Source organism: Mya arenaria, chromosome 12 (assembly GCF_026914265.1).
Source record: "Mya arenaria isolate MELC-2E11 chromosome 12, ASM2691426v1".
NCBI lineage: Eukaryota > Metazoa > Mollusca > Bivalvia > Myida > Myidae > Mya > Mya arenaria.
In genome coordinates, this window is record NC_069133.1 from 51,252,141 (window position 1) to 51,271,968 (window position 19,828).

General features: G+C 32.7%; 2 protein-coding genes across 2 annotated transcripts; both read left to right on the forward strand.

The window, feature by feature from the left end:
* The first annotated feature begins 8,493 nt into the window (after positions 1–8,493).
* Positions 8,494–11,197, forward strand: LOC128211178 (cytochrome P450 7A1-like). Its single transcript, XM_052915632.1, has 5 exons — positions 8,494–8,630; positions 8,752–8,838; positions 9,146–10,062; positions 10,240–10,418; positions 10,658–11,197. The coding sequence occupies exons 2-5, from the start codon at positions 8,759–8,761 to the stop codon at positions 10,946–10,948; spliced, it is 1,467 nt and encodes a 488-aa protein (XP_052771592.1). The 5' UTR covers positions 8,494–8,630; positions 8,752–8,758; the 3' UTR covers positions 10,949–11,197.
* Positions 11,198–16,607: 5,410 nt separating this feature from the next.
* LOC128212428 (cytochrome P450 7A1-like) lies at positions 16,608–19,015 on the forward strand. The gene is made up of 4 exons (XM_052917889.1): positions 16,608–16,687; positions 17,047–17,963; positions 18,141–18,319; positions 18,555–19,015. The coding sequence occupies exons 1-4, from the start codon at positions 16,608–16,610 to the stop codon at positions 18,843–18,845; spliced, it is 1,467 nt and encodes a 488-aa protein (XP_052773849.1). The 3' UTR covers positions 18,846–19,015.
* Positions 19,016–19,828: the final 813 nt, after the last annotated feature.

The window sequence follows — 19,828 nt, forward strand, 5'->3', positions numbered from 1 at the left end:
ACCATGTCCTTTTTTGGTAACTGTCAACGTCATCGGCGACCGCATGAGGCGCCTCACGGGTAGCTAAGCGGTATACTCAACAGGAACATCAGGGGGCATCAGAAAAAATACGAGAAAATCTCCGAAAATAATCATATTAAAAATAAAACAGTTTTAGATTATATTTTATTTTCCACATCAGTTTACACTTTCCATAAGTGCGTCTTGATTGGATTTGCGTTCCTTAGTTAATTGTGCAAAGCCAAAAGAATACCATACCAATAAAAGGAGCTACATTTGCAAAGAATGCATATTTAATGTTCGATTCAGATACAGGTCGAACCTCTCGTTTGATATATTGAGTTGGATTGGATGATTTTGTTGTATTGTCTGAGTATATCATGTTCTTTCGTGGTCCTTGTGAAGTATTTTAAAATAGTAACAGAGCAGAATGTTTATTTCACTTAAAACGAGTACAAGCATATATAGCTAATCGCCATAAACACAAAACAAAAACAATTAGTGCACGCAAGAAAATACATAATTTATCAATATAGTATTTACAAACAGATTTTTCACTATCATGAAAACTTAAGATACTTTTAATGCCATTATTGGGATGATTTACAAGATGAGTTGATAATTCCAATTTCTAATCTTAAAACACTTGATGCAGAAAATGGTTACTATATATATATATAATATCAAACTTAGATTTCTAACGTATTATCTTGGAATATAGTCTTGTTGTTTAACATTATAAATTGATATCGAACAATTTGAAATTCATCTCCAATACCGTTGAACTAACATGGAGTGTATTTCCTATCCTGTCCATGGATAGTGTTCTGTCAATCTTGCATTATGGGAGAACAATCTGAGAAAAAATATTTGTATAATTGAAATATTCCAGTTAAACAATGTAAGTTGACAATTTTCACGTTTTTTTTAAATTCCTTATACCTAAACAAAGAAACGTAGTAGCTCGCCAACATGTTATAAAATACATCTTGTAATACACCTCTGAACATAGAAAAAAGCATCTTGAATTTGAACACATTTTAAACATGGTTAGAATCTGTTGGTTTGTAATTAAATCAGAACATTGCCAACACCATTTTGAGGTGAGAAGGGAGACGACTGGAAGAGACCTTTGAGATTTGCCACCACATGCGTGTTAGTGTTCATTGTGTCAGGCCATGCTATACTCTATCATTTTAATCATTATAAAAGTTTGGTGTAAAACACTCATTAATGATAGTCAGCACATTGCATAATGGTTGAATAGCTGGCTCTATGAAAGGTCAGTCTAATTGGGCTAATGAGGTAAATATTTTTTGGACATTTTTCAGGTCTATATTAATCATAGGTGTTCCGATAAGTAATCGTTCTATATATATGTTAGAGTTCAATTGGCAATATACAGAATATGGAGCGAGCGCAGCGTATTTTTGCATATACTGGTATCGGAGCTTTATTTTGACCAGTTATGTTATATTTGTCAATGGTGAGTTAGAACTCACCAAATGTTTGTTTGATATTAGTAATTATTAATTATTGTGACACTTCTCTATTCAGGGCCTTCCAAAACACGGAAAGTTTCATAGTTTATTAAAGACTCGTCAATACAACATATATCCATTTCATGATTAAATATTAATTACATATATTGTCACTCAAAGTATGAGTTATAAGAGACTATTGAGTTGAAAACAGCAAGGGAATAACAACATGAAAATAATCCGGACTACCATGTATGATTTAGAAATAGAAGTAAATATTACGTGCATTTTAACTTTTAATATTTTGCCTTTTTATGTTAAATAAAAGATCATATTGTTTAGAATAGTGTTGCAGGTTTTGGCACAAAATCTTGACATCATAATTATTAGTCTATATCAGACATAGGATAGCTCCTTGCAGACTCGGGGCTGCTCATAGAAGAGCAAGCCGGCTTTCACAGACAAAGCACTGCAGAACATACGCTGTCCTTAAAGTTGCTCATAGACTATTTACTTGCAAAGCATAGCAAATTGTTATGCGATTTTATATTGCAAAAAAAGTGTTTAACTCTATTCATAAGGTTACACCCTGGCATAAAGTGTTACATACTACCAATAATAATACCGATCGAAAATTAGCAAAGTCATTTTTAATGTGTATGGTAAGGACATGTCGTATGTTTAAGTTTGACATTGATATGTAAATATTGTTTTTGTCGTTTAGGAGTGCGCCAGGGAGAAAATTTGTCTCCGCGCCTTTTTTCTATTTTTCTTAACGATCTTTATACTTTTATTTCCAGCAAATTTAATGGAATCAAACTTACAACTGATGATATCAATAGTTTTCTAGATTAAGAGGACTTTGAAGGTGTTTTTTTTTCAAAACATTTATATATTATGAAATGCAGATGACACGGTTGTTTTGGCTGAATCGGAAAAGGATCTGCAATTGATTCTTAATGCCATAAATGATTATAGCGCTTTTTGGAACCTAACGGTGAATGCTCAAAAATCTCAAGTTGTTTTGTTTTTTAGAGGAAAGTTGAGGAATAAGCCTTCTTTTTATTACCAAAAGAATAAAGTTGGGGTTGTTGATCATTTAAGCTACCTTGGATTTTTGTTTAATTTAAATGCATAAGTAACTACTTACCTTTGTAGGCAAGTCCAAAAAGCTATAACTAAAATACGTGTTATGGGATTATCAGTTGATTTATAGACCCATCCTTTCGTTACAATGGTTTGCTCAATTGTACTATATGCAACGGTATATGCAAGTATGGTGTTGTGAAATCAACACTATCATTTATTAGTTTCAGCGGAAGTTTCTAAACACTATTTTTAATGTATGCCAAGAACGCCAAATATCATGTTGTATGGCGAGTTAGGGGTTTCTCCTTTTTTTGTTCAAATTCAATCTAAGCGTATGAACTTTGGTGTAACATCGTAAGTGGTTCACTAAATTAGATTTCCTGTTTACTATATCGACTTACGTATCAGTTACAAGTGTCAGATACTGTTTATTCAAGCTGGTTAAGTTTAATACATTCTATGTTGAATGACCTTGGATTGATGTTTTTTGTAACGCACATGGTGTTTAGCACATTTCGTCTTTAAAACATACTGTTAAGAGAGCGTTACAACTTTCTTTGGTAAGATAAATATCATAAGACTAAGCCTGTTTTCAGTCTTATGATATTAATCTTACCAAAAAGGTAACGCGCATATTTAAAAGATAGCTATATAATTATCACGAAAATTAAGAAGTAAACACGATACATTTGCGAACTTTAACAGGTTATCTTACGGCAGTAATATGTCACCAAAGTTATGGCTTCTTGATAATCTATTTTCAAATATGGATACTTGAAATATGAAGATAATAATTCTTAATAAAATGTAACAGAAAACGCTTAGTTTTGACGAAAGCGTTAGTAACGCTATTCAAAAAAAAATATAATTGTCGACGTGGAGTTATGAAATATGGTCAAATATGTATCCGCCAGTTGCTGTTTGGTGTTTGTTCATGAAAGTTAGTTTTAAAAAAAATCTCAAAAGAAAAAGGAAATCGTTTTCAGATTTGCTTATAATTATGAATGTCATTTGAAATTAACAAACTTACTGTGAAATATTTATCATTAAATAATACATTTTGAAAGAAAGGTCCTTTGCAAGGAAAAACAACATCCAGGGTATGAACTCAGCAGTGTATAACTATCAGCAACTATTACAATATGTTAATGAATGTTTGGCTCTGTATAATTATGCTTCTCCAAAAATATTCATATTTTTAACCGTACTGTTTCCCAAAGTGTAACGTTATTGTACTATAAACAAATATAAATATAGAAATACTAAATATATGTAAACTTTATACAACATACTAGTTATTTCACCTTGTTGATGTCATAAAAAATTTATCCTTATTTCTGCACTTACAATGTACATACACATGTCATATATAAGATAACTGTACGTGTTTAGACGATGTACTTATGTTAAAGTTTTAACAAACGTCTGTTCTGTTTTGTTTTCTGTGCCTTGACGGTAAACTTAACATGAATGAGGTATTATCGATCGCTTTTTTATAATAGTAAATAAAGGATTTTAATCGTAATTTCAATTTTTGATAAAACATTGTAAATGTCAAAAATGGCAATGTATCGGAAATTTCCTCAATTTCTTGTTCATTTCCAATGTTAATTAAATCTCAATTTACACATATATTTAGCAATATAATGAAACTTTGGCACTAAGATAATTTCAATTTACGAATGAAATCGATGAAAGATCATTATTGAAACTCCCCTCTGTTGAACACATGTTTGAGCCATTCTCCCTCTTAGAAATAGCTTTTCTGTCTTCACAGTCATAGTACGTGCTGAAAAATACATAAAAAATATCAATAAATTGTTGATGCCAACCTATTGTTTTCAGCAAAAGTAATGATTCAGATACGACCAAATTGAAATCAAACTGATGTTAAGTATTTAACGCAATATCACTTGAGATTCACCTATGTTTATTATCGTTTGTGTAACTGGATTTTAAATGTATATCATTAAACAATCTCACAGTAGTATTTGTATCATTGAATAACCTTAAGTAGTATTTATATCATTAAACAACCACACAGTAGTATTTATATCATAAAACATTCTCAAAGTAGTATTTGTACCATTTAACAACCTCACAGTAGTATTTGTATCATTAAATAACCTCACAGTAGGATCTGTATCATAAAACAAGCTCACAGTAATATTTGTATCATTAATCAACCTCAAAGTAGTATTTGTATCATTGAACAAGCTTAAAATAGTATTTGTATCATAAAACAACCCCACAGTAGTATTTGTATCATTAATCAACCTCAAAGTAGTATTTGTATCATTAACAAACACACGGTAGTATTTGTATCATTAACAACCACACGGTAGTATTTGTATCATTTACAACCACACGGTAGTATTTGTATCATTAACAACCACACGGTAGTATTTGTATCATTTACAACCACACGGTAGTATTTGTATCATTTACAACCACACGGTAGTATTTGTATCATTAACAACCACACGGTAGTATTTGTATCATTTACAACCACACGGTAGTATTTGTATCATTAACAACCACACGGTAGTATTTGTATCATTTACAACCACACGGTAGTATTTGTATCATTAACAACCACACGGTAGTATTTGTATCATTAACAACCACACGGTAGTATTTGTATCATTTACAACCACACGGTAGTATTTGTATCATTAACAACCACACGGTAGTATTTGTATCATTTACAACCACACGGTAGTATTTGTATCATTAACAACCACACGGTAGTATTTCTATCATTTACAACCACACGGTAGTATTTGTATCATTAACAACCACACGGTAGTATTTGTATCATTTACAACCACACGGTAGTATTTGTATCATTTACAACCACACGGTAGTATTTGTATCATTAACAACCACACGGTAGTATTTGTATCATTAACAACCACACGGTAGTATTTGTATCATTAACAACCACACGGTAGTATTTGTATCATTAACAACCACACGGTAGTATTTGTATCATTTAACGACCTCACGGTAGTATTTGTATCATTTACAACCACACGGTAGTATTTGTATTATTTAACGACCTCACAGTAGTATATGTTTTATTAAACAACCCCATAGTAGTATATGTATCATTAAACACAATTGTTAACAAACCTTGTGCACGATCATGTGATCGAGGTCAGAATTATTTATTCCATCGTGTTAATTTTGTTTTATACATGTACATGTATCACTTGTCTTTTTCCACGTATTATTGCAACAGTAAATCTTTTGATTATGCTCAAACTTTGTAAATCTGGATATTTAAATGTTACATTGAAATCAATGGTATTTAAACCAAGGCCAGATTTACAACTATCGCCAAATGAGGCATTATTTTCTTATACAAACACTTGAGTTTTGTTTATTTACACACCACCAAAAACGTTTGCTATAGTAGGTCAAGTACAAAACTTGTATCACGGACAGAAGTAGCAATATCCGAATGGTTATTTATTGTTTGCTAGCGAGACATAATTGTATACGTATACCTTTCATTGGCATATTTCGAATAGCTTAACTATAACAAAACATGTTCGCGTATACGTACGAAGTGATGAGTTGCGCATTAGTTTCAATATACAAATACAACCTTTATATATATTCGAATGGTCTTTAAAATACATGTATTTGTTTACATTACAAATAATAACAAATGTTGCAGCTGCCTTATGACGTTAAATGTCGTTGGGCTGTATTGAACGTGAATTTAACCCTTAAGAATGTTTAAGATGTTAACACATAAAAGGCCCTATTTTCTTTGAATATGTTTTATTTCAATCAATAATGAAATGTATGTTTGAAAATCAATGAATGTTTTTTTTTACTTTTTTACCATGTCATCTTTTATGGTCTTGTTCACTCTGTATAATAATATTCAAACCATATCAACGCGTGCATTGAAAACATCTAGCAACTCATCATTGCAAACAGAAGGCAACGATAGCTTACAAATGCAAGCTGATACAGCAATACAAATCTTATTCTACGATGCCACATTTACGTCATGATTGATAAGACAATGACTGGTTTCTATTTAACGAGTTGCCGTATGTGACCATGTAGAAATATGACATTTTAAAATGACTAGCTTTTAGGTTACTCCTTCTTACAAATGAACAATTCCGCAGAGGCACAAAATCATTATGTTTATACATATTAGTGGGATTTTTTTCTCTTAATGAGTTGAGTTCCAGTCAAGTAAATTAATCTGGATATCTTTTAAAATGGGTAAAGTTGAGCTAGACGACGCAAACTAGGGAAGTCAAAATACTTTGTTTTGATTTGTTCAAAAATACCATTTTACAATTTTGAAATAAGTGTATTTTTTCTTATTTTTTATAAGAGTTTGACTACAGATTAATACGTGTATTAACGAAACAGTCATAGCAAAGCATCTCATTTTTAAAAAAAAATGCATATTACGATCGTTATTTATTTTTTTTATATATTTTGAACTTGGGGTTGTCGTATTGTTGATGATTTTTAGACTTTAATTGTTTAACAGTCATCAAAATACCAAAATGCCATTCACTCTATTTGTCTTGCAGAATCTTTAAAATAATGGCTTAATCCATGTAATCAGCAAACATTTTAATTTGATGGAAAGAACGTCAAAATATATATATAAATAAATAAATGATGTTTTCAGTCATTCTGCAAGCAATATGCTTTCAAATGATACCAAAAATCAGACACGCGATAAAACAAACAAATACGCCATTTTGTACATCATTTCATGATTTCAAACGGGCACTGAGGTATTAATAAAACGATTAGTAAATTGCGAGTGTTTGGACGGCATTCAAGTGAACTCATGTTCCTCCTTAAAATGCCTTCCAGAAACTGTTCAACAAATACGGAAACGTACTTTAATCATTGACCATTGTGTAACTTGGTAAATACCCGCCTTAAGCTCTAATGATTTTCATGCGTCATGACCAAAGGAGATTGTCGTCAAACCGTTTGCAAATATTGGAACATCTTTTCCAGCGTACAGCAACCATCTTAATCAAGGGAATGTTGAAGTGGGTAGAAAATCCAACAACTTGTGGATTACATAAGCCCCCGTACGTCTTGTGGGCACGGTTAGACGGAAAAATTGGAAAATTCATACCATGATGAACGAGTAACATGAAAATTTACAATTGTATAACATTTATCATTAATTATTTTTCAAGACCAGGCAGGTAAACATCATGTATTTCTACACCGTGGCCATTAACTTTGACTTGTTAATAAATTATTCGTATACTTATATCCTTAAAAACATATTTTCAAATATAAGAAGTAGCATTGCCTTTACGAACGAAAGAGAAAAGTCGCGTGAACCGATGTTGGGACTGATCATTCAATACAATTTTCAATTATTTTGATAAAATAATGACCCTAAAAAATTTTAGTATTTTTTTATTTTATTTTGAATCTACAAAATTCTCGTCACCCATTAAAAAACACTAAATCGAATTTGAGTCGATAACATGTTTACAATAAAACGGATGATTAAAATACTTAAATGGGCTATTTTAAGATTTATCTCTAGCCTGGATGTACATATATAACATGCTTAAACATGACAAAATGATTTTGACCTAGTATTTATTCATTAAGAAATATGACGGTGTCATGTTTAAGTTATTATAGAATATTTACTAGATTAGTGTTTTGATACTCATTTATGAATGAACTCGCGCGCATTTTATAGAGATAGTCGTCATAAGGGCGGAAATACCTTCGTAAATTATATCCGATCATCAAGCCTCTTCAAACATTGATACACGTCACATCATCACAGCTAAAGAGGGTTTAATTAAAATTATCGATAATGCGATTGTTTCTTGCGCAAGACAATAGCCCCGCCTTCTGTAAACAGTCAGCAGATATTCCGTATATAAAGCAAGTCAATTCTTCCATATTTCACAAACTACCTGCGATATCAGCCGATTGAGCATTAAAAAGCAAATACAGTTCTAAAGTATATTGCACTTTAGAAGACAGCGTTCAAAAGGACATCTCTGCAAACTTTATTAACTTTTGAAGGTAAGTGCTAGACAGGCAAGCGCATCTGTAACATGCTTTTGTTCTTTCATCGCACACTGATTGCAATGCGTCTGCAATTTAATGCAACATCATTAAACATGTTTTTGTTTCTAATTTTCAGAAAGAAAATGATTGCGGTTTCAATTTATTTGGCGGTGTTGGCCGTGATCTTGGTTGCAGCATACATCAAACTTTTCGCAAGAAAAAGGTAAAATAAATTTCAATTATCTGGATTTGCGTATTAGGTCTTATTGTTAAATGCATATAATAATAATTATTATTATTAATATAATGATGATGATTGTTATTATTATTATTATTATTATTATTATTATTATTATTATTATTATTATTATTATTATTATTATTATATTATGCTTCGGAAGCAATGATCAATGTGGAACTCCTTTGAAGTGTATTAATTCCTCCGCACTAATAAATGCACCAATTCCTTAAAGGGCATACAAATATGATATAAGATGAAAGGAAATTTATTAACATTTTTTTGTTTTCAGAAAAAACGGTGAACCTTTCATTGTACCTGGACATTTCCTATGGGGAAACGGTAAAGATTTTGCTGAGAATGCCGTAGACTTCATCCATAAATCAACGGAACGCTTTGGAAAAGTTTTCACCATTCGCTTGTTGAATCAACATTTAACAATCGTCAATGACCCACACTCATACGAGAGGATGTGCAAGGAGAAGAGCTTTGATTTCGAGGCCATTCAGAAGCAGGTCAACAACAACGTATTCAATTTCCAATTATGTGACTCTAAGAAAATGATCAAAGAAGCCTCTAAGAAAGTAAAAGGACAACACATGTTTGCCAATATGCATTCTTTCGCGAAGAACTTAACTGAAGCATTTGATGACAGCTTTGATTCGGATGTAAGCGAAGACGATTGGTGCACAGATGGACTGAGATCGTTCGGTTCAAAAACCATGTTTAGAGCGATCTTTAGGACAATATTTGGCAAGGAAGCCAAGGGCGATGTATTTGAACCGAGCAATGTGTACCGAAATTTTGATTTGTTCCACAAATACTTTAACTTTTTGTGGCTTGGGCTTCCGATTAAATTGTTTCCTAAAGCTGGTAAAGCTTTGGATGTTCTTGCTCAAATGCCTTGCTCAGATGACATTTTAAACAGAGATGATGTCTCCGAATACATTAAATACTCAACCCAGTTTATGAAAGCAAATGGTCAAACGGAATCGGATGTAATTGGACACAATTTAGTGTTTCTTCATGTCAACTACAATACATTCAGGGTAGCTTTCTGGTTAATATACTATCTGACAAAATACCCAGAAGCATTGGAAGCACTCAAAAACGAAATAGATGAAACAATCGAAGCCAAGGCGGAATGGTATGGATCTGATGAAGAAATTGGCATCACCATGCAAGATCTGGACTCGATGCCAGTACTGAGTAAGTGTTTCATTGCGTTAAATATTTCATGGTCATTATAACTATTTAAATGATTTGAGATGACCTATTAAACTTATTTCAGCGCATTACTTACGTCAATACATGTAATAATAGTAAAGTATCATGTTCAGCCAAACAGACACATTATTTCTATTGTCATTTTGTGTTCATTTACAGATAGCATCCTGAACGAGACCATTCGATACACTAGCGGTGTCTTCATGGTCCGAGCAGTGACAAAGGACACAGTGTTCGAGACGGAAGATGGCGAAAAGTACAGTCTGAGGGCTGGAGATCGAGTAGCTATGTACCCACCTGCCATACATAAAGATCCCGAAATCTTCGAAAATCCATTGGTAAGAACAGTTCAATGGTTGTTGCCATTATAAAACTATATTATTGCCAAGAAGCAATTTTACATTTTATGAACTAAAAAGGTTATATCCTGAAATAATATTTAACTGCAGTTTTGATATTGTATTTCTATGTTCTTTTACATAAACTCAACAACAACTTCTCAAAGTTTTGATACAGTGTTTAACACACTACATATATTGCAAAAACATGATTAAAAACCCATACTTTTTACTTTCAGGAATTCAAATATGACAGATTCATCGATGCGAAATTCTCCAAAAATGGTCGGGAAGTCAAAAATCCACTTCTTGCGTTCGGGTCTTTATGTCCAGGGAAAAAGCTGGCGATGACACAAGCGAAATGGTTCATTCTTAACCTGGCTCACAACTTTGAATTTACAACTTCGAACAGTGATACATGTGAGCCGGATGTGCACTACCATGGACACGAAATATTACCACCATCCAATGATGTACCGATTGAGTACAAGCGAAGAAACAATAGGCGCAGACTTTCATTTGTTCAATAATTCGTGGTTGTATTTGCTGTTTTCAAATCGGTTGTACACATATTGTATTAATTTATGTATCTATCGAAGGTCAGGAGCATTACACTATTTCTTGGTTGTGGGAGTGACGTTGTGACATGTTAATCCTAGTTGCATTTCAGTGATAACTTGCGCATGATCAAAACAATTTATCGCCATATTGTTTTATTTGTTTAATTTATTTGTTATGTTCCTTACTTGGAATAACGAAATAAAAAAAAATCAACTGTACATACAAGCCTTTGTTTTACCCTAATGCCCAAACATGTCCATCAAATAACATATTGCCAACTTTGTATAATGTACACATTTGAATTAGGCGATGATTTAATAGTATTAAACGTTTACTATAATACTTCCCTTAGTCAAGTTGTGAACTGCATTTGTAAAACTATGACGACCATTTTAGGTTATAGAGAGGCAGTACACGAGTAACATGCTCTCTTTCTGTTTTTTCGAAACATTTTGCATTTATAAATAATTTTAGTATGCAGTTAGGATGTTTACCTTTTTCAGCACTCCGATAATAAGATATTTAATCAACTCCAGTAGACGAAATAAATACCGCGTTCGATAGTACCGGGCCATTTTAGGTTATAGAGAGGCAGTACACGAGTAACATGCTCTCTTTCTGTTTTATCGAAACATTTTGCATTTATAAATAATTTTAGTATGCAGTTAGCATGTTTACCTTTTTCAGCACACCAATTCTAAATTCTTGAATAATATTTAGAACTAACTGCAGTAGGCGAAAGCTTAAAGAAATACCGCGTTCAATAGTACCGGGCCAATGCCAGAACACAGAACAACAACAAAGACATCCACAAACAACACACACCATATAAAATATATTAAACTAGGGATGTTTATCAAAGAAAAAGTGAGAAAGTTTTGAACGCTCTGTTCTTAATGGCAAACATTAGGTAATTGATAAGGCACATACTCTAGAAAAAATAATGAAAAAATAACATAATTTAAAGCGTGGATTTCTCCGTTTAAATACATTGGAACTTTGTCGGAGAATGTTGATCTTTTTTTAGGAAGGATAAACTGAACTCAGTCATTAACCGGGCATTCAACATCTGTATCATAATGTTGCTATCACAAAAAGGGTCGTCTTAAAATAATCGGAAATGGTTGTTAAACTTATTGTTGAAGCACCAGCATGATATACAAAGCAAATAAATTGCTGTCATTACCCTCAAATAAAAAGGAGAAAAAGTGCCAGTTGCACAACTACGGAGGTCAAACTAGAAGTGAACTCTTTCAGACAAAACTATTTTATAGTATTATTTGAATATCTGAATTGATATTTGTGAAATATCGTTACTTTACAGTTCTGTATTAAAGTCATGTGTATATCAAATCAGAATATGAACAATGCTGTTTATACCCAAGTATAGGCATAATGTACAATATGCAACCAAAATATGAACAATGCTGTTTATACCCAAGTATAGGCATAATGTACAATATGAAACCAGAATGTTATCAATGCTGTTTATACCCAAGTATAGGCATAATGTACAATATGCAACCAGAATATGAACAATGCTGTTTATACCCAAGTATAGGCATAATGTACAATATCCAACCAGAATGTTAACAATGCTGTTTATACTCAAGGATCTATTAACACAATGTACATTACGGACGGTTTCTCTAAATACTCTTGTCATGATTTCAATTTTGTGAATCACAACCAGAATTAGTATTTAACGCCCAGAATTGTGTCATGAACAAAATGCTTTTCAACAAAATTTATGTATTGGACCGTACTAAGTCTTGCACTAGGTAACATTGTTTTGAACGTTTGAGGACAAGGATAAATTAGAATTTATGATATGTGTGAATTTATATAAGAATTACCGTACTTTTAAATTGATAATGTAAAAAACATATGATAAAGTGCACATGTGAATTCTTTGAAATATTATTATATACAAAATAAAATACCCCGCAAGTTGGCACCTTTATATTATGTTTCGTTGTTTATTACCCTATAGGGTTAGATAATTATTATTTTATGTTTGCCATAAATGAAATGCTATAGCGGGAAACGTATCGTAAATGATTCAAATCCGCCTAAGAGCTGTCTTGTTTCTTCCTCCATTACTGGAAATATACATGCAATTAAATATCATTACGGTATTCATATTATAAATTTAAAAGTTACACGATATTAAAATCAAAAGCATGATTATGCATTTAACACAAGTGTGTATATATTTTGCTTATGGTAAGGTACAAAGATATCCATGCATATACTTATTTATAAGTAACTTTTAACTCAGTGGTAAATTAATATAAATTATCTTTTGATAGCACAATGTTTTCTACTTCGTTTAACAGTGGTAAGATAGGAGCACCGAGAAGTCTAGGTTAAAAGTATGTTTCATCTAGAAACAATAAGTTTGCAAGGAATTGCGTCCCAAATACATGAATGTCACATATACGAGTGAGAAAAAACATTTTCGTAAATGACGTTTATAATATCGATGTCGCCACGCATTCATTTACACTATGTACTAGCACATCTGTCATTGCTCAAGCGAAAAGGTTCTTACTTAGCCAGGATAATAACCCTGAATTTACAACTTCGAACAGTGACAAAGATGAGTCCGATGTTCACTACCATAGACACGAAATATTGCCTCCATCAAATAATGTACGGATTGAGTACAAGCGTTGAAACAATTAAAATAACATTGAGCGTACTATTTGGTATACTCTATAAAAGGGTGGCACAATACAAATTATCGGTAATTCTATAAGGATTTCGTCTGAATTTTACCTTATTTGGTTCCTTAGGCATATCCTTCAAGTTATGTGTATGACTATTTGTAAATCCCCTTTGTATGTGATTATTTATCATTTATTTTATTTCTCTATATCGTCATTATTGGAGACAATTAAGTGTTGAATTAAGTTAGATTATGTAATCACCAATAGTTCGTGGGCGCCCAGAAATCCGATCTACTTGGAAAGACGTTAGAGGGATCAACATGTGAATAATGAACTCGCCACCCTTTGACTTACCTCGCATTAAACGAAGGTTTACAGAAGGTTAACAGAATCATGTTAAAAAAGATATATTTTTACCAAAAATATAATATTCGTTACCGATACGTATGCGTTATCTACCGCGATAATTGCGTAATGTGAAGGCATTTCCATGTCATTCAAAAATGAACATGCAACTTTTGCCACTGCCAGGCGCATTTTCGCAGACAACGTAACATATTGATGCCACAATGTTTACATGAACTTTGAATGTAAATTATCTCATGTTTTATAATGCCAGATATTGAAAACCTTTAATGATGTGTGTACGATGAACAAAGTGATTGAGTCTTCAGACAGAATCTGCTCCATTTTGGTTTTTTTATAAATAATTTGAATACTTGATTGTTTTAGCAATACACAATTATAAATTAAGTGCTAATGAAAATATACCTAAACACTGTACATAATATATAAAATTAGAGGTAATAATTATTCATATCAACAAAATAAACATTGCAAAGAAGCATCCACCATAATGTTTATTTTTATATTGCATGTGTGCATATCGAGCAGAGTACAGCATGCTAATTTCAAACTGTAACATCTAAGAAAATCACGCACCTAATTGTAATTTTGAGCACTCTCAAACAAAACACTCTACAGAAAATATAAGTTTACCAAAAAAGTAAAAAGTGTAGCTGTTTTGTGCATGCAAACCTAGGTCAACAGACACATGTAAGTGGCTACATGTTTGACATGTAGCTGTATTGTGCATGCAAACCTAGGTCAACAGACACATATAAGTGGCTGCATGTTCGACATGCAGCTGTATTTTTCATGCAAACCTAGGTCAACAGACACATATAAGTGGCTACATGTTTGACATGCAGCTGTATTGTGCATGCAAACCTAGGTCAACAGACACATATAAGTGGCTACATGTTCGACATGTAGCTGTATTGTGAATGCAAACCTAGGTCAACAGATACATATAAGTGGCTACATGTTCGAATTGCAGCTATATTGTGCATGCAAACCTAGCTCAACAGACACATATAAGTGGCTACATGTTTGACATGCAGCTGTATTGTGCATGCAAACCTAGGTCAACAGACACATATAAGTGGCTACATGTTCGACATGTAGCTGTATTGTGAATGCAAACCTAGGTCAACAGATACATATAAGTGGCTACATGTTCGAATTGCAGCTATATTGTGCATGCAAACCTAGCTCAACAGACACATATAAGTGGCTACATGTTTGACATGCAGCTGTATTGTGCATGCACCCCTAGGTCAACAGACACGTATACCTGGCCACATGTTCGACATGCAGCTGTATAATAACTTTAACCATAGGTTTAAATTACTGCTTTACTCTTCTTGCCATATAATTATGTTTTATTACACTGCTGCTGGGTAGATTTCTATTTAGAAATATTAATGTAACTGAAACCATACAGATTTGTAATTTATGTGCTTAACCAATTTGAGAGTAATCAAATCAAGTCTTAAGACACATTTTATAGACCGTTCAATTAACTGTATAGAAATATACAGGTATAAATACGAAAAGATAGATATTTATAGTTTCACAGTTTTTTTTCTGTTCAAAAAACGGAACCCCTTTTCAACAATAAAATTAAATATATCGTTTAACATACAGTGTTTATGAACACTCAAATGCTAAAACAAGAATTTACACGCAATAAATTAATTTGCAACTTCTATAGTTTGGAATATAAATAGAAAAACAACAACACACATTACTTTAAAAAGGTGTGTAAAACGCAGACATTTAAACTAATCCATCATACAGTCTCTGCAAAATTGAAATATTTTGTCATTGAAAAAGTCTGAAAATATGTCAAATATGAAACCTTTTGAGGTTCATGCTTGAAACAATATACAGCTAGAAGAAAATAAGTCCATCAAGTACAATGACCCAACACGACTACCTATAATGTTAAAAATATTCATACGTCGTTTAATTCTTTTTCTTTAAATATGGAAACAGGTAACGGCATTTAATCCGTTCTTTTATGGATTTTAAACAACTGGTAGGAAATTTCTCGATTTTCTTAAGTACTTTAACTGCCTTAAGTACGTATTTAGTCCAGTAATAAAATCAAGCAGGTGGTTCAGCACGTTTAACAGTTATTTGCGTCAACTATGTAGTCAAGATTTAAGTCAGTATTTTTTTCTATCAAATACGCCCGTCATAATATCGCCTGGAGAGCATACGCAAGAGGTCTGCGTTAACATACCTAAAGATGTTTTAATTAAATCATATCGATAGTATATGATTGTTTCATGCGCAAGCCCCGCCTTCTGTAAACAGTCAGCAGATATTTCGTATATAAAGCAAGTCAGTTCTTCCACATTACACAAAATACCTGCGATATCAGCCGATTAAGATTTAAAAGCAAAGAACGCGCTGAAGTATATTGCACTTTAGAAGACAGCGTTAAAAAGGACATCTCTGCACACTTTATTAACTTTTGAAGGTAAGTGCTAGACAGGCAAGCGCATCTGTAACTTGCTTTTGTTATTTTATCGCACACTGATTGCAATGTGTCTGCAATTTAATGCAACATCATTAAACTCTTTTGTTTGTCTTTTTCAGAAAGAAAATGGTTGCGGTTTCAATTTATTTGGCGGTGTTGGCCGTGATTTTGGTTGCAGCATACATCAAACTTTTCGCAAGAAAAAGGTAAAATAAATTTCAATTATCTGGATTTGCGTATTAAGTCTCCTTGTTAAATGCATATTATTATTATTATTATTATTATTATTATTATTATTATTATTATTATTATTATTATGATAATGATGATGATTGTTATTATTTTTTTATTTATTTTTATTATTATTATTATTATTATTATTATTATTATTATTATTATTATTATTATTATTATTATTATTATTATGCTTCGGAAGCAATGATCAATGTGGAACTCCTTTTAAGTGTATTAATTCCTCCGCACTAATAAATGCACCAATTTTTTTAAGCGCATACAAATATGGTATAAGATGAAAGGAAATTTATATGAATATTTCTGTTTTCAGAAAAAACGGTGAACCTTTCATTGTACCTGGACATTTCCTATGGGGAAACGGTAAAGATTTTGCTGAGAATGCCGTAAACTTCATCCATAAATCAACGGAACGCTTTGGAAAAGTGTTCACCATTCGCTTGTTGAATCAACATTTAACAATCGTCAATGACCCACACTCATACGAGAGGATGTGCAAGGAGAAGAGCTTTGATTTCGAGGCCATTCAGAAGCAGGTCAACAACAATGTATTCAATTTCCAATTATGTGACTCTAAGAAAATGATCAAAGAGGCCTCTAAGAAAGTTAAAGGACAACTCATGTTTGCCAATATGCATTCTTTCGCGAAGAACTTAACTGAAGCATTTGATGACAGCTTTGACTCGAATGTAAGCGAAGACGATTGGTGTACAGATGGACTGAGATCGTTCGGTTCAAAAACCATGTTTAGAGCGATCTTTAGGACAATATTTGGCAAGGAAGCCAAAGGCGATGTATTTGAACCGAGCAATGTGTACCGAAATTTTGATTTGTTCCACAAATACTTTAACTTTTTGTGGCTTGGGCTACCGATTAAATTGTTTCCTAAAGCTGGTAAAGCTTTAGATGTTCTTGCTCAAATGCCATGCTCAGATGACATTTTAAACAGAGATGATGTCTCCGAATACATTAAATACTCAACCCAGTTTATGAAAGCAAATGGTCAAACAGAATCGGATATAATTGGACACAATTTAGTGTTTCTTCATGTCAACTACAATACATTCAGGGTAGCTTTCTGGTTAATATACTATCTGACAAAATACCCAGAAGCATTGGAAGCACTCAAAAACGAAATAGATGAAACAATCGAAGCCAATGTGGAATTGTGTGGATCTGATGAAGAAATTGGCATCACCATGCAAGATCTGGACTCGATGCTAGTACTGAGTAAGTGTTTCATTGCGTTAAATATTTCTTGGTCATTATAACTATTTAAATGATTTGAACTGACCTATTAAACTTGTTTCAGCGCATTACTTACGTCAATACATGTCATGATAGTAAAGTATCATGCTCAGTCAAACAGACACATTATTTCTATTGTCATTTTGTGTTCATTTACAGATAGCATCCTGAACGAGACCATTCGATACACTAGCGGTGTCTTCATGGTCCGAGCAGTGACAAATGACACAGTGTTCGAGACGGAAGATGGCGAAAAGTACAGTCTGAGAGCTGGAGATCGAGTAGCTATGTACCCACCTGCCATACATAAGGATCCCGAAATCTTCGAAAATCCATTGGTAAGAACAGTTCAATGGTTGATGCCATTATGAGACTAAGCATTATTGTAAAGAATTAATTTTGAATTAAAAAAGGTTTTATCCTGAAATAATATTTTAACTGCAGTTTTGATATTGTATTTCTATGTTCTTTTACAAAAAACTTAACCACAACATCTCAAAGTTTTGATACATTGCTTAACACACTAAATTTATTGTAAAAACATGAATAAAAACCCATACTTTTTACTTTCAGGAATTCAAATATGACAGATTCATCGATGCGAAATTCTGCAAAAATGGTCGGGAAGTCAAAAATCCACTTCTTGCATTCGGGTCTTTATGTCCAGGGAAAAAGCTGGCGATGACACAAGCGAAATGGTTCATTCTTAACCTGGCTCACGACTTTGACTTTACAACTTCGAACAGTGATACATGTGAGCCGGATGTGCACTACCATGGACACGAAATATTACCACCATCCAATGATGTACCGATTGAGTACAAGCGAAGAAACAATAGGCGCAGACTTTCATTTGTTCAATAATTTGTGGTTGTATTTGCTGTATTCATGTCGGTTGTAGATATGTTGTATTAATTTATGTATCTATCGAAGGTCAGAAACATTACACTATTTTTTGGTTGTGGGAGTGACGTTGTGGCATGTTGATCCTGATAGCATTTCCGTGATAACATGCGCATGATCAAAACAATTAAAAGCCATATTGTTTTATTTGTTTAATTTATTTGTTATGTTCCTTACTTGGTATAACGAAATAAAAAATCAACTGTACATACAAGCCTTTGTTTTACCCTAATGCCCTGACATGTCCAGCAAATAACATATTGCCAACTTTGTATAATGTACACATTTGAATTAGGCGATGATTTAGTGGTATTAAACGTTTACTATTATACTTCCCTTAGTAAAGTTGTGAACTGCATTTGTAAAACTTTGACGACCATTTCAGGTTATAGAGAGGCGATTCAGTACACGAGCAACATGCTCTCTTTCTGTTTTATCGAAACATTTTGCATTTATAAATAATTTTAGTATGCAGTTAGCATGTTTACCTTTTTCAGCACTCCGATAATAAGATTTTTAATCAACTCCAGTAGACGAAATAAATACCGCGTTCGATAGTACCAGGCCAATGCCAGAACACAGAACCACAACACAGACAACCACAAACAACACACACAATAAAAAATGCATTAAACTAGCGGTGTTTATCAAAGAAAACATGAGAACGTTGTGAATGCTTTGTTCGTAATGGCAAACATTATAAAACTATGAAATTGATAAGGGACATACTTGTAAACTTAATCAGAAATTATATAATTTTCAGCTTGGGTTTCTCCGTTTATATACATTGTAACTTTGCAGGCGAATGTAGATCTTCTGTTGAAATGAAAAACTGAACTCCATCACTTACCGGGCACTCAACATCTGTAACATATTGTTGCTGTCAAAAAGAGGGTCGTCTCAAAATAATCGGAAATGGTTGTATAACTTACTGCTGAGGCACA

Bases quoted from the DNA above. Each gene is read 5' to 3' on its own strand.
- LOC128212428 (XM_052917889.1), top strand. From the start codon at position 16,608: ATGGTTGCGGTTTCAATTTATTTGGCGGTGTTGGCCGTGATTTTGGTT. The intron at 17,964-18,140 runs GTAAGTGTTTCA...GTTCATTTACAG, and splicing joins GGACTCGATGCTAGTACTGA to ATAGCATCCTGAACGAGACC. The intron at 18,320-18,554 runs GTAAGAACAGTT...TTTTACTTTCAG, and splicing joins AAATCTTCGAAAATCCATTG to GAATTCAAATATGACAGATT.
- LOC128211178 (XM_052915632.1), top strand. From the start codon at position 8,759: ATGATTGCGGTTTCAATTTATTTGGCGGTGTTGGCCGTGATCTTGGTT. The intron at 8,839-9,145 runs GTAAAATAAATT...TTTTGTTTTCAG, and splicing joins AAACTTTTCGCAAGAAAAAG to AAAAAACGGTGAACCTTTCA. The intron at 10,419-10,657 runs GTAAGAACAGTT...TTTTACTTTCAG, and splicing joins AAATCTTCGAAAATCCATTG to GAATTCAAATATGACAGATT.